Source organism: Crocodylus porosus, unplaced genomic scaffold, assembly GCF_001723895.1.
Source record: "Crocodylus porosus isolate Cpor-Errol unplaced genomic scaffold, CroPor_comp1, whole genome shotgun sequence".
NCBI lineage: Eukaryota > Metazoa > Chordata > Crocodylia > Crocodylidae > Crocodylus > Crocodylus porosus.
In genome coordinates this window covers 26,119,733-26,134,931 of record NW_017728915.1, presented here as the reverse complement: position 1 = coordinate 26,134,931, position 15,199 = coordinate 26,119,733, and the positions used below count along the sequence as shown (strand labels likewise).

At 41.0% G+C, this 15,199-nt stretch overlaps 1 protein-coding gene across 1 annotated transcript; it reads left to right on the top strand.

Annotated features, from left to right (window-relative positions):
• Positions 1-862: 862 nt before the first annotated feature.
• Positions 863-14,395, top strand: CA7 (carbonic anhydrase 7). The gene is made up of 7 exons (XM_019535886.1): positions 863-1,049; positions 3,009-3,206; positions 6,634-6,752; positions 9,074-9,169; positions 9,429-9,491; positions 10,970-11,125; positions 11,817-14,395. The coding sequence occupies exons 1-7, from the start codon at positions 1,010-1,012 to the stop codon at positions 11,937-11,939; spliced, it is 795 nt and encodes a 264-aa protein (XP_019391431.1). The 5' UTR covers positions 863-1,009; the 3' UTR covers positions 11,940-14,395.
• The last annotated feature ends 804 nt before the right edge of the window (positions 14,396-15,199 follow it).

The following is a 15,199-nucleotide window of genomic DNA, read 5'->3' as shown; positions in this document are numbered from 1 at the left end:
CCAGGGGCCACATACCAGTGCTAAATGCAGCCCCAAACTGCACTGAAGTGGGACAGGTCAGCTCCAAACCATGACATAACCACCACCAGGCTCCACCACATTTGACCTACTATGCTGAGGACCAGTGCCTTTCCTGACAGGGACTCTTGAGAGTTCATGAACTTTGACAGGGGCAATTGGGTTTCCCATTCTGCCTACTTAAGAGCCTCTTTGATTTAGCAGGACACAGTCATTGAATTGCCATTTTTTGTGGAGGTATTTTTTCTTTGTAGCCTGCCATTTTATATTGCAGATTGCAAAGAAACCCTTTAAACTGGGCATGAGGATAATATGATGTCGTAATGTTTGCCTGAGTCAGTAGACAGAATCAGCACCTCTGAGAAGCATGAATTCCTTCCATACATGTGTTGCCTCTAAAGCCAAATGATTATTTAAACATCATCACTGTGCATTGTTTCACTGCTGAATGGAGCAGACAAGAAAGACCAGATAATGCCACCATCAGCAGAACAAGCAAGAAGGGTGGAGGAAAATGGCATTAAGATCAGCATGCTCTGATGTACTCTACATCCCACTCCTTTGGCAGGTTAGATGGGTGGGACTGGGCTTCTGGGTGGAGCATGGGATAAAGCTAATACTTTCTCCGCAGTTTGGCCTCTGGAGAGACAGAATACAAGCCACTGGTCTGGCAGTGATGTGTTTGTTTCTGGTCAATATGGCGTATCCTTAGTCCATGAAAAACAGCATGCTAATTCTAGAGTTTTCCCCCATACCGATGCTGAGTCGGTAAATGGGGTGAGCAGCGATGATCAGGCTGGAATCTTAATGGGTCCCTTGTACTTGGGACCCTCAGAAACAAGGATCCATCCTTCCTCCCACAGGAACTGCTTTAGCTGCTCTGTGTCTTTAAGAGGCTGACACTATCCCACAAGTGAGACATTATAAAGGCAGGTAATCAGCAGCACTTGGATCAGAGCTGAGAGCAAGGCAGAGCACAGCAGCCTGCATAATGACGGGTCACCACTGCTGGGGATATGGGCAGGATGACGGTAGGTTGCTCACCCCCAAACCTCATGCATCTCTGTGTCCTCTCTCCTTCCATACCCATCTCCTTTTCAGTTCTCTTGGCTAACCCCTGCAGACTTGACTGTATTTCACTATCTAAAGACATCATATATATGCAGCAGGCTATTAACAAGTTAACCAATAATAAACATCCTCCAAAAATGGGAACAAGGAAATGCACAAACTTCTGCTGCTCACTTGCTGTATTCAGCAAGCAGAGTCACGAACTGGGTTTCAGCAACCTGCATCTTTCCTAGAGGGAGAAGGAATATTGCTAATCTTCAGTGACTGCAGTTATTTTAGGCATATCCTCCCTAAAAAGATGACAGCAAACAGGATTAGCTGGGGTTTTGTGTGTGAGTGTGTCTGTAAAATCAATCCTTTGCATAAAGGAGATTTAGTGTAGCAGTAATGGACATTCTGATTCCACGGAGCTGACTAAAATGTGATATTTGTACTCCCACTGAGCTGACTAAAGTGTGGTATCCATGCTATAGATATTTCTTGAATATCAAAAAACTGTACAGATAAGTATTAAACATTGGAGGCTTTTTATAATAAACAAGTTGTCATGTGTCATTCTGATTTGAACTTTAATGTACAGTCAGTCTCCTTCTGCACCTCCCACTCTCAAAAAAGTGTGTGCAAGAGAGATTGAATGTGGAGCCTTTAAAGACTCCTTCTGCAGCATTTTACAATATTTGTATCTTTGCAGAGAATGGATGGATAAATGTTTGGTGTTAACCCAGCAAGTGTGCAAGTTTCTATATGACCATGTTCTTGCAGGAATTGCTTTAGCTGCCCTGTGTCTGAGTGAAAGCTGGATAGCTCCACAGATACCATTTGTGTATCTGCTGTATCAACACAAAGCTGACAAGGAAACACAAGTATATGACATTGATCTTCAGTCAGTAGAATTTCAAAAATATATCTTTAAAAGCTTCCCTTAGATGGAAAAAAGGAAAGTAAATAGTTTATAAGCCCAGTGCTTGGTGCCTCTCAGAGACCAACATAGTGTGTCACGTTGCATCTTGTAATTCTTTTACACCGTGCCTGATTAAAATGTTTCCGCCCTTCAACAAAAACAGGAATGCTAGAGTTAAAAGTGTGTTCGGGTGAACTGTAATATATAAAACTGCAAAACATTTACAACTTTCCTGAAGCAGGGAATAGAAGAATTAAGTTGCTGTATTTACTGTAACAAAAAAAAATTGAAAAAGAGTAAACAGTATACTTTTGTTTTCTCAGATGGCATGAGAATTTTGCAGTTTCTGCAACAAAAAAATGCCTGATTAAACTGGTCTTTTACCCCACTAGGCTGGGTCAAGTCCAAAGGTGTTGATAATCATATAGGTACTGCTCATTTAGAGTTGAGAGATATCATAATGGGTTTAGGGAGTAGTGAGGACTGTCTTGAAACGATTTATTGCAGTCATAAAATGGATTTAAAAATAAACACATAGTCAGTCGCGGAGAGATTATGAGTCATATGCATCTCATTTCAATCAGCAGAGCATTAACCACAGTCTTACCTAAGAAAGCTTAAAGCTTAAATAGCGTGTATGTGTGTGTGTGTGTAAAATAATAAACAGGGAGAAAATCCTCAAATGAGTCTGTGTTAGAATAAATTTAGAATTGCACTTAATTTCTACAGAAAGCTGGGGGAGGAAATAGATAGATCTTGAGGTGCCTGTGCATGATTTGTGTTCTTTTCAGCCTGCTTGGTATAAAATAGCTAAATTACTACAAAATTGGTAACTGCTCTGTTAGGAATTGTAAAATGCAACATAATGCAAAGCATTTCAGGTAACTTCTTAGATGACAAATGATTTCCTCTGATCATGGCATTCATGTCATATCATGTCCTAAACACCTGTAATGATGGTTTTAGATCTATGGCATCCAAAAAGTAAGACTGTTTCCCCTTCCGCTTCATTTTAAAGGGCCTTCTGAGTGGTACAAGTCCTATCCTATTGCTCAGGGAGATCGTCAGTCACCTATTGATATAGAGTCCACAAAAGCAGTCTATGACCCTCACCTGAAGCCTCTCACCATCTCCTATGAATTGAGTACATCTCTTAGCATCTCCAATAATGGCCACTCAGTCATGGTAGAGTTTGAAGATGCTGATGACAAGACAGGTAAGTGTTACATGCTGTGAATGCTTGTGTCAGACTACAGATGACTCATATTTTTGCACCTTCGTAGTTAGGAAGGTGATAAAATTCCTTCCTTGAAGTAACAGTTAAAGTCAGTATAGAATTTTACCCCTGTTTAAATCTTCTGATAGGCTATCTGTGGCAGTACTAGGCTCAGGGTATATGATCTTATCTGCTTGTATTTTGTTTAACCATGTTCTTGGGCCTGAATATTTGACTAGAAATATGACAGAGGCTTATGAGGCAGAACTGAGTCTCACAGTCTCTCTTCCGAGTGCCTATTTCTGCATGATACGTAAAAATGGAGTCTGGGGAGAAGCAACTCTGGAGGAACCATCACAAAGAGAAACTTTGGTTGTTACAAGGGAAGGGCTGTCACCTCAGATGCTTGGACCTGCACGTGGTTCTCCTGCACTCTTGCTGATACCAGCTTTCCAGCACATCTGCTTGGTGTCTTGCCCCTCCTCCTGTTGGCTGCATGGCTTTTTCAGAAATGATATGATCTTTCTTGTCAGGTCTATTTAGGAGTCAGACTGAGCCTGTTGTATTAGCTGCAGCAGCCTTTTAGTGTTCACCCTCAACTCCCAGAAAAGCAAAAGCTGATACTGTAACCAACAGATTGTTCTTTTTTCCATCTAACTCTGATTTACTCGCAGACTCTCCCAACTACGTAAGTGGGCTCGCTACACCAGGACTTTCTGACTTCTAAGTCCCCAGCAGCCACAAGCCATGCAGGTCACACCAGGGGTGTCCCACAGACACTCACCCCATCCAACACGCAGCCCCCACCACTACACCAAATGTCCCCCTCCCACCATGTGGGTGTGTACATGTGATTCCCCCCTCCTGCAGTAATGCAAGTCTGTGTGGGCAGCTTTCCTCACCCACTACAACTGCATGTGTGCCCTAGATACACCCTCAGCTCCCTCTGCTGCTGCACTGGCCCACCCGCTGGGGTAAAGGCAGGAAACAGCAGCTAAAGGAGGGAGGGGGAAGCCTCTAGCTCTTGCCACAGAAAGAAGTGAGAAGTGGCAGCCAGGTGAGAGACCTATGGCTTACATATAAATCCCTGGCTGGCCATCTGTAGCCTGCAGGCTATCAGTGGGACAGCCCTGCAGTACACAAACCTTGCTTTTCTCATGTCCCTGGATTGTTAAGGCTACAACAATAACATTAAACCTTCACTTACAGAATGGCATTAATTTGAAATGACAGTCATGATCAGTACCAAGAGACATTTATGTAACTGGCCTCTGATTAGGTAGTTCGCTTTTATGTTCTTTATGTTAGTAAGTAGTGGGGCATCCATCAGTGTAGGGGCTTGTGCTAAGGCCTTAGTTTAATTGGATGTGTTGGACACTCAAGCCCTTTGTTAACGTAGCTAGGAAGTGAGCCTGTGATGACCTGAGGAATGCTGTGTTGCCTCGAAGTAATCTCATAAGATTGTCTGAGCATTATCAGGTGTGGGTTTAAATTACAGCCACTAGGTCTCCTATGAAAAAGAAAAATAGAAAAAATAAAACCTAAGGATAAGCAAACAGCTCCTCCAGTGATACATTTTCAAGTGTATTTACTGATCTGTATCGAAAGACAGTGGATCTGCATTTACCTAAAAATCAGCTGCTTAGAGATCAACTCACAAACTGGCTTTTTAAAGTGCATTTGCAACAATTGCGTTCAGAAACAATTCCCCTGCAGTTGTCAACAAAACTTTGCTCCTTTAATAGTGAACTCATCTAGCTTCAGAGGGCTTGGAGGAGAGTGCCCTGTACTGCTGTAGTGCTGTCCCAGTGTGGTGGAGTCAGCCTGTTATGTGCTATGCCAGGGTTGATGTCAGGAGAGAGGAGAGCTGCTGGAGAGCAGATTTGGGAGGGAGGCTATTTAGGCTGTTCCTGCATAAGTCCAGTGACTCACGACCTTTGCACAGAGGGCACTGCAGAGCTCTTTCTGGAGAGGAGGAGGAAGAAGATGTATTTCATTCATCTTACCAGCTTCCAGTTGGCCCCAGTTCAGCAAAGCATGTAAGAACATGCTAAACTTTAAAAATGTAATTAAGTCTCATTAAGTTCAGCACATGTTTTAAGTGCTCTTTTTTATTGAAGCTGATTTAATGTACAAAGTCCACCTTGACCTGTGGTTGGGTTGTAGAAAACACCTCAAAAATACCATTCGCATAATACCTGGTTCAGAGATGATAATACTATGAACAGTGAAATAAATCCATAATATGGAAAACTTGTAAACAGATAAAATGTTTATGACTATATTGTAGCTTGAAAAAGGACTATGTGGTAGTTAGTATTTTACAGACATTATGCTCTTTATTTTAACTGAAGATTTAGACTATTTGATTTTAAATCCTGTTGGACAGAAACAATCTATTGTCCCATCTCCTTAAATCACAAAGGAGTTACTAGAATGCAAATGAGAGTTCTATTTAATGAATGTATTTGACATCCTCTGGGTATTAATGGACAAATTTTAAAAGTTTGCATATACTTTCTTCATATCTCTTTTCTCCCCCTTTGTAAAGTAAGAACCTCTGATGAAAGGTACAAGATATTGCATTACCTTCCCTTACCAGGATCAGGTATTAACAGAAAACTGAATATAAGGAACTTCCATTAAAGAGAAAAGCAATTCTAAATTCTAAAGATGAAATACTTCAGTTCAGTTATCTATAACTATAAAATTGCATTGTCTACACTTTCCCTACAGTTTCTCCTCTGCCCCCACATTATACAAAGACTCAAGGAGCCTTATAATTCTAAAGATTTAAAAGCATATACAATTATTTCACAAACTGATATTTGTAGTAATAACACACGTTCAGTTTTCTGAATGTCAGTAGGAAGAATTGTTTAGCCTCAGCACATAACTATTCAATGCTGTTTTCTCAAATTTACATTTCCAAAGATAACTCCCAAATCATGTAAACTATATAAATTGCTAGCTATGCTATAAAATGTTTCTCTGATTAGCATAAATCTTTTTGCTAATTCTGATATCATTTATGAGGAAAACGCAACAGCCTTAACCACCTAATCTGAAACTCTTAGAGAGAGTAACTTCCTAAAATAGGAACATCTCTGAGGGGTGACACAGGAGATTTGTGAGTTTCCAACAGGTCCACTACTGGTCAAACACATCATTAATTTGATTTACTGACTCTTCAGTCAGAGATTAATTTACTTGCATGTTATCAGTTCTAAAGTGCTTGAAGCCAAGATACAGTGTTTTCTTTGTATTTTGTTAATTCCAGCTATGGATTCTGTCCTGTATATGTATTTTAAAAAATCCTATTGTCTATTAAGAGATGCTGTTCTTGCACTGTTGTTCATCCTAGTTTCTCCAGTCATGGATTAAAAAAAATAATTTTTTATATTCCCTTCTCTGTTTCTATTTACAGTGGTCAAAGGAGGGCCACTTGAAGGTTCCTATCGGCTAAAGCAGTTCCATTTTCATTGGGGGAAGAAGCACAGTCAGGGATCAGAGCATACAGTTGATGGCAAATCTTTTCCTGGTGAGGTAAGAAGTTCTTCACACAATTTAGCTAAAAAGGAGATGCAAATACTGTATCCCAACAACACTAGCACTCAGAACAGTTTGACTCTAGATCTGAATTCTTGCAACTTGGTCCTTCCTTGCATTTAATCAAACAATACATTGCTATAGTCATTAATACACAGGCTATCTGTAAGCCATTACTCTTTATCTACAGTAGGGATGGGAAGCCTTCCCTTATCTAGTAAACATTCCCAGGTGGGATACAGTTTCACTAAAGGTATGACATGAGTGCACAAAACTACTGGAAAAGATTAGCCAGACATGGAGAAGAGCTTGCAGAAGGTGAACTCACAGCCAGTTATCCAATAGATCTGGGTATTAGGCTATCAGTGATATTACCATAAATGATTATTTAGCTCACAACCCACTACATGGCTATTGGCCTGTTGTTTATCTCCTGGTTAATACAGGTTATGTAGAGTATGTGACTACTTCAGTAACATATGGCTGAAGCCTTCCAAACTAATATGGATACCAGCAGCGGACCCATGGGGGTGTCACACCTGTGTTGCTGCTAGTTTGCTGCCAAGAGCTTCAGTCTTGGCTGTTGGACACACGCGCAGTGAGCTCTCTGCTGCTACTGCTTAACCCCCCTTTTTGCAGTCCTGGATCTACTACTGATAAGGACTGAATTTCTTCTAGGCCTGTACATCAGTGGTCTCCAACCTTTTTAAGTAGGAGATCACCTTTGGCATTTAAAAGCAACCCAAGATCTACCTTGTGCTGCCACTACCTCCTCCTCCCCCCCCCCCACCCCCCAGCAGGTAAGTCTGTGGCGAGGGAAAGTGGTGGGGGGGAGGGGGAAATTGAGGCAAAGGGAGAAAAAAATATTTGGGAGTGTACCTCCCCAGCAGGTAAGTCCCACCCCGAGGGGCCTCACTCAACTTACTCCTGCTCCTGCCTCTGTGGCACTGCCCCTCACTGCAGGGGCCTCAATCTAGCCCCTGTCTCTTCCTTTCCCCACGGACTGACCCGCTGAGCTGGGGTGCACACGTGCATGCACACGGACACTCAGCCCCCCACCCCAGCCTCAGATCAACTCCAAGAGGCTTCGATATCTATTGCAAGAAGCTTCGAGATCTATCAGTGAATCAAGATCCACTGGTTGCTGTACATGGATATTGGTTGACGTTCAGATGTCATGTAATTGGTGAATTAGGCATCCATATTATGATGTAATAGCACTTCTGGATGATTTACTGAAGCCAGATTAGAGGCTTTGACATATACTTTAAGTACAAGGGGTCGAATTTTTAAAAGCAGTTAAAAGCCCATTCATGACAAGTCAACTTATAGTGTCTTACTCCTCAATAAAAGAAGGTGAGCTTTCATTTACCATGGGATAAGAATGTGTGCACAGACAGCTACCACAGAGTAGCTGACTCCTAGTAAATCCCTGCCTTCATTTACATCACAGTAACATCAACAGCCTTCATTTACATCACAGTTGCTTTGTTTGCCCATAGCAAGGAGCCCAATTCTGTGTTCCTGGAGAGCCAGAGCCTGGTGCCAGGAACTGTATTCGGTACCACTCAGGCCTGTCTATGTTGTCTACTGTGTCAGTTTAGGGTCTCACAAGAGTCGGCATGAATGAGTTCGGCTTATTTCTGAGGTGTGCTCCTGAGCCTGCTCTGGTTGCCATACAGACTAAATGCAAAAAGCTTATCTTGGTTTGCTTAGCCAAGTAAAAGGAAGGCTGAGCAAGTGAGATGCTTGTTCTCTATAAATACAACCAGAGGTAACCTTTGTTTGAGAAGGTTTTGAACCAGTCTTGCACTAGGGGGAAAAACCTCGCCCAAAGAGATTTTAGGATGGAGTTGGGTATAAGTATATGATATGATTGCCTGTGAAGCAGGGGGATGATTCAGTGTCTTGGGAGGTCTTTTCTAGTTCTTTATAAGATGGCTGTGGGACTTCAAGGAGTGCCATCTGTCTCTCTAACTTGGGATGCTCACTGTAGCAACTAGATAAAAATAATCAATAACAGGTATTTCAAGGGGCAGGACGATAGTGCTGGAATTAGCTTATAGAAAAAGGAGCAGTTTTCTAGCTGACACAGGAAATGCATATTTGTTGCTTGGCAATCAGAGGACTGCTATTTTGGAACCGGCTCATTTAATAATTGAGGCGGTTCTGCTCGTAACTTCTGGGAAATGTTCCCTCTGAACATTGCTGTTATCCTTAGAATTGGCTGATGTTACTGCTTACTAAATATGATATAACCTTGGTGAGAGCCCCTTTCATTAACTGTTTATTTCTTACTAATATATTGCTTTCTGCAGCTCCACTTAGTTCATTGGAACGCCAAAAAATATGCAACATTTGGAGAAGCAGCAGCAGCTCCAGATGGCTTGGCAGTCATTGGTGTTTTCTTGGAGGTAAGAGCCCCCAAATAGTGTGTTTATGTATAGAGAAGTGTCACGCTGTCAAATGTTTAAGAACCAAGACACCTGTTTGAAAAGGGATATTTAGGGAAAGCAGATGACTTTATTGGAAGCAATAACTCCATGCAAATTGCAATTAAACCTACCTTGGGAGAAACATCCCAGCTGAGACTCAGGGAAGAAAATGGACTGCTGCATATTCAAGCATAATGATATCCATATTCTTACCTAACTTTATCCATTACACTTTTAGACTGGAAAAGAACTTGGTCATATGAACAGACTCACTGATGCCTTTTACATGGTAAAATTTAAAGTAAGTTTTATGTATGTATGTTCTCTTCCTTTTTTAATCTCCTTTACCCATGAGGCTTGTACAGGAGCTTAAGTTAAACAAATAACTAAAGCAGCAACATGCCTACTATCCTCACCCAAACTCACATAGTGTTAGGGCATCACCGTAGCCATGTGCTCCCTGTGCTGCTCCTGCTGGTCTTTCACCTGGTGTGCCCAGTCTCTTCGGCTAGGTCATGTGATAGTTCTGATCCTTCTGGAGTCCCCTAAAGTTGAAAGAAACCAAAAAGAAACTTTTTTTCCCTTTTTTTCTGCCCATGGTATGAGTCCTTATCAGGTTTTTCATCCTTTCCAGGCTCAACAAAAGCAACCACTCCTGCCCTATCTAGGCTTGGGTAAACCAGAATTGGTTGTTGACAATCATCTTCTGCCAAGCCTACCTCTCCATGAGGACTCCTCCTCAGGCCCTGAGCCCCAAACCAATCTGCTGTCCTACAGTTAAAGCTAAAGGTCATTTTTTCTTCTCAGATATCAGTTCAGGTGGACTCTCCTTTGGAGCTTGCCATCTACAGCATGGGGCTGATTAGGCTTCCAAACTCCCATTAACTCTTTCCTGACTTGTGTGGCTACACCCTATCAGAATAGCACACTACAAAGGCATGTAAAAATGATCACTTAAATGTACTTCACCCTGCCTCTAAGAATGTACAGTCCCTTGTATCAGAGAATTCCTGCTTCAAATGTACTCATGATAATTCCATTACATGTCCCTTACAAGTATGCTCATTTTCCTGCTTGTGTGCATGAAAGACAGTTAATTACAATGTTGTGGATAAGTGCACATCTTTAATTAGATGCAGTCCTGATGACATGGTCACAACTATTCCCAGCATCTGATTTCCAGACTTGGGAAAGGAAGAGTTTCTCCTTCAGGACCTTGTGGTGATACAGCTGAAAACTGGAAGGACTGCCATGGGACATGAGCTACACTTGTCGTAACTCCTTGTAGGCTCTGAAATCTGCAGTTTTACAGACACTTTACCTTTTTTGAAGCTCTTCACTGATGCCAATGTTGTAAGACCCCCAAAATGACAAGTTCCTTCAATTCCACAAAAGCATGTGCTAGTTAGAAGGCACATGCTGTTTTATGAAACTCATGCCACGCACCATTCAGAGCAGAGATTTTCTGCCTTATTTTCTCATGGGATGCCCTACACAAGGGGCATGAATTGTCAGGAGACCTTTCGATATACTAGGCAATAGAGGCATACCCTCTAACACACTCAAGAACCAGCAGCCGGTGTTGGGACTGCTGCATGGTAAGGAGCTCATGTGATAGCGCCATGATACTAGATGAGTGGTGTTCTTACAATGCTTTTGTTATTAGACACAGTCCAACTGTTACCCCAGTATTTTTGTAATTTTGAAGCTATTAGCTGGCACTTCTGTTTCTCAACGCATATTTTAAAAAGTGAAATATAACTTATCAATTCTTTCCAGGGGACAAAAGCTCAGTTCAGAAGCTTCAATCCAAAATGCCTCCTGCCCTTCAGCCTAGATTATTGGACCTACCCTGGCTCTCTGACAACACCTCCTCTAAATGAGAGTGTAACATGGATAGTGATGAAGGAGCCTATCAGGATTTCTGAGAAACAGGTACAAGTGCACTTAGCTTGTCCCCAGGCTGGACTTTATTTTTGCTGGGTTCGGAAATGGATCTGTGAACCATGATTTTTTTTTAATGTTTGGCCTGATTTAAGAAATGACAGATAATTTGTGACGTCTTTCCCTGATGTCCTGAGTGACAGAATTGTGACTGCTAGAGTAGGGTGGATAGCTGGCTAATACAAGTAACAGCCAATATTTTGCTTATGCCTCCACAGAGATAAAATGGGCCAAATGCTGTCTCTTTCACATCTGTGCAACCATCTCCAAATTAAATGCAGGCAGATGCCTAGAATTTCTTCACTGTATGTAAAATAATATTTTAGAATGAGGAATTGTAAAATGACTTAAAAACTTAGAAATGGATATTTAGTGTTTAAATACTTTTGAAAATCGAGCTACATAATACTGCTGAAACCTAGGAACATGAAAATCCTAGTTGGCTTGTATTTTCATATTTAGGTGTCTAATTATCTATATAAACTTTGTCCTCTATTTTAATCAACCCAGATGTACTTCACAGTATGATTAGGTCTCTGATATCTGACTGAACAAATTCAGTGGTCACATAACCTCTTCCCTGTCACTTCCAAAGTACCGAATGTTTTCTTTTTGCTCTTTTTTCAAAAGCAGTAAACTATTTGCCTTTTTAAAAGTGAATTTGTTTTACATGGATCTACAGCTGGAGAAATTCCGAACCCTTCTCTTCACCAGTGAGGAAGACCAGAAGATCCAGATGGTGGATAATTTTCGCCCCCCTCAGCCTCTGAAGGAGAGAACAGTTCGAGCTTCCTTCAAGGCTTGAAAAAGAAAATTAGTATTGAGCTTCAGCAATCCAAGTGCTTCCATGTTCAAAAAAACCAGAAAAGACCTGTGGTCTTCAGATATTACTATATTATTCCCTGGCCACCTCACGTTTTAGTGCAGAAAAAAAATCAGTACTTCTTGGTTTAATACTTTACTAAATGGGCCAGATTTATTCTTTTAAAAATATCATGGGATCTTGTTTACTAATGAAAGGACATTTTTAAGAAACTGGGATATTTTAGTAATCCCGGGTGCTCTCCAGAAGAACGGTGTGCTGAAATTCTACAGAATTATTAAATGCAATTTTATGTTTTTAACTGAGTATTTTAGAATGAGAAATTGCTTGTGAGGGGCAAAACTTTTAATAATAGAGCTATTATAAACTACTGTAGAAAAGCCACTAAGCTATGATAGAAAAAATTCAGTAATAGTCATGTGCTCTAATGACATAGAAATCAGATGCTTCTGCCTTCCATTGATTTCCTTTGGAATCTGTCCTATTTGTCCAATTACTCTCATTCTGAAAATTCCCTGATCATATTTTCATTGACTACTATTGCCTTTTCACATCTGTGAGCAGAAAGACTAAACCAGTAGCAGTGAGAATTATGTCATTTTCTCCATTCATTTCAGGTAGGCATTAATTTCATGACTGCTTCTAAATATTTGGATGTTATGATGTTGTTAGCTTATGTCGTGTTATAAATGTACTCAGCACCCCACAAGCAAACCATTTCACTGCAGATCACTGCATCTAGCATTTGTCCAAAGCCCTTGGACCATAGGGACATACCTAGTGCCCTATGTTTAATTCAGTCAGAAGGAGTTTCCTTATCAAGTCAGGCAAATTTGTAGCAATTTTTGTAGCATATAGGATGGTAATCCTATGGCCTGTTCAAATTCTACCTCGGGGAAGTGCATTCCCCTGAAATGTGGTTTCCTTTATTTCTTGCCCTGAAGTTTGTGGTGGTGTGCATTGTGAAGCAGATGCTCCATTCCACTCTGGGGGCTCACCTTAGTATAATTAACTGACTTCAGTGGAGTTGCACCTGACTAAACCTGGGGTGCAAATCAGCCCCTAGATGTGGCTGCATTCCAGAGATAAGTACTCCAACTCACTGAGAGGCTTCAACACTGCACTTTTACCTCCTCAGAATACAGGTACCTTAAATGAGGCAAATATAAATAGGATCTGAATGTCTGCCACTTTGCTGGCAAAAATCTCAATGGACATGTTTTGCCTCTACTAATGTAAATGCTGCTGACGTTAGCTGCAACAGACATCTGTGCATTCCAGTTAATTACCAACAATTTCCAGCCCTATTCTAAAAAGCTGATGCAATTTGTGTAGAAGTGATACAATCAAATTGTTCTCTCAAATCTCTTTTCTTCAAGTTAGGCTGCTCCTCACTTCCCTCTTACTTTGCAACAAGTTGTACAGCGTAAGAGAAGCAGAGAAAAGAGAATGGAGACATTGGTTCCTGAGCAAATCTCTGTAAAAAGAGAGAGAAGCTAGTATTGTGGTTGAAGCACAGGGCTGGGAGCAAGGAGATCAGGGCTCTTTTGTAGGCTTCCCATACAGCTTGTATATTCACTAGAACTCTCCATCCCTCCATGTCCTCATCTGTAAAATGGGGCTAATAACACTTACCTACCTCACAGGGATGTTGTGAAGACTAATTCAGCAACGGTTAGAAAGTGTTTTGAATGCCTTAGCTGGAAGCTGCTAGAGCAGAGGGAAATAATTATAAATTGCAATGCACTGGCCATAATTAATTGTAATTTATGCAGCTAGTTATACAAGCTGCTAGTACAGAAGGCAGGATATTCTTTATGAGGTATTTTCAATGTATTTGACAAAGTAGATAAATTGTTGTTTTTTAAATCAAATGTGTGTATTGTGTGTTGTCTTGCTTCATCTCTCTCTTCAGCAGGTCTACTCTTATGCTGCATTAGAGGGAAAAACTTCCTGTGGCTGTATCTTGCTTTTTCCATGACTCTCGTTCACCACCATCACAGTAGGGAGGTCAGGGTGGCACCATCATAGACAAATGTAGTTTTGTCATCTTGTCCACTACTACCTTGAGCAAGTCAATAATGGATCTCTTTGGATTAAAGGAGGTTCCAAACTACTTACTGACTTAAGTGTCCTGCAGTCCAAATAGGGTCCTGAAATATCACGTAATGAAACAGTGCAAAATCTGATTATAAACAATTCACTTGGGCAAACAGCTCTCTAGAACCTCTATTATTTCTTCCCCAAAAGCCTGTGCTCATCTAACCTGAGACGTATGCCCAGGAATCCTTCCCTCCCTCCAGTCATGCCAAGGTACAGTGAAGATAGAGCTAGTGTGACCACTCTTGATAAACAGAATAATTGAAAATAAAGGTCCTCTCTGCCAACCCCTTTCTGTACCTGATGGATTCTGCCCTTCTTGCCTGGTCCTGGAGGTGAACAGGGATGTAATGAGTCTTGTGTGTGCCTGTCATGTAGCCAAAATCTACAAGAAGAAGTTAATTTTCAAATGTAAGGGCTGCGTTGAAAATGTTGATAGTACTGAGGTTGTTTTTTTTTTTTATCAGGGATGCATAAAAATACTATCCTACCCATACAACAATGCCCTGTGACAACAATGAGACAAAACACACAAATGGCTTATTGATAAATTAAAAACACCACCATGAAACCACCACTACCTACATGTAGGCAATAGGCTATTTGCATTTAAGATTTTCAGTGTATGTTTGCATTGACATTTACATATAATGGAGATTGAAGAAATATAAGCTATCTTCTGCTCCTTCATGGACAGAGACCCATAGGGATGAATGAAGTCCTGTCCAGTTCAAAGGGTCTGGCTTCTGTTCCTTACCCTGTTATACCCATTCCGTGCTACTTAAGCTGCCTCTGTCAGAGCATCCTTACCTGTGATGCAGGGATAATATTTACCTCTCAAGGTTATTGTGAGGCTTTAAATAATTGTTGTAAAGAGCTTTAGAAACTCGATCCTTCAAGGTATCAGTGCTCCTGAGGTTCTTACCTCCCTTCCATTTTTCTGTGAGCAGCAGTTGCATCTTTCTGAACATTGAATCAAAACCCATGTGATAGCAGAGTGATTTTTACATTGTTTAAATGTTTCTTGGCTTTTAGTTACAGAGTATAAACTGTCCCTATTGTGGTGAAATACAGTCTATTAATGAAAGGAAAATTTGTCTTTAAATTCCTTATTTTCTCATGACAGGAATGAAATGCATGTA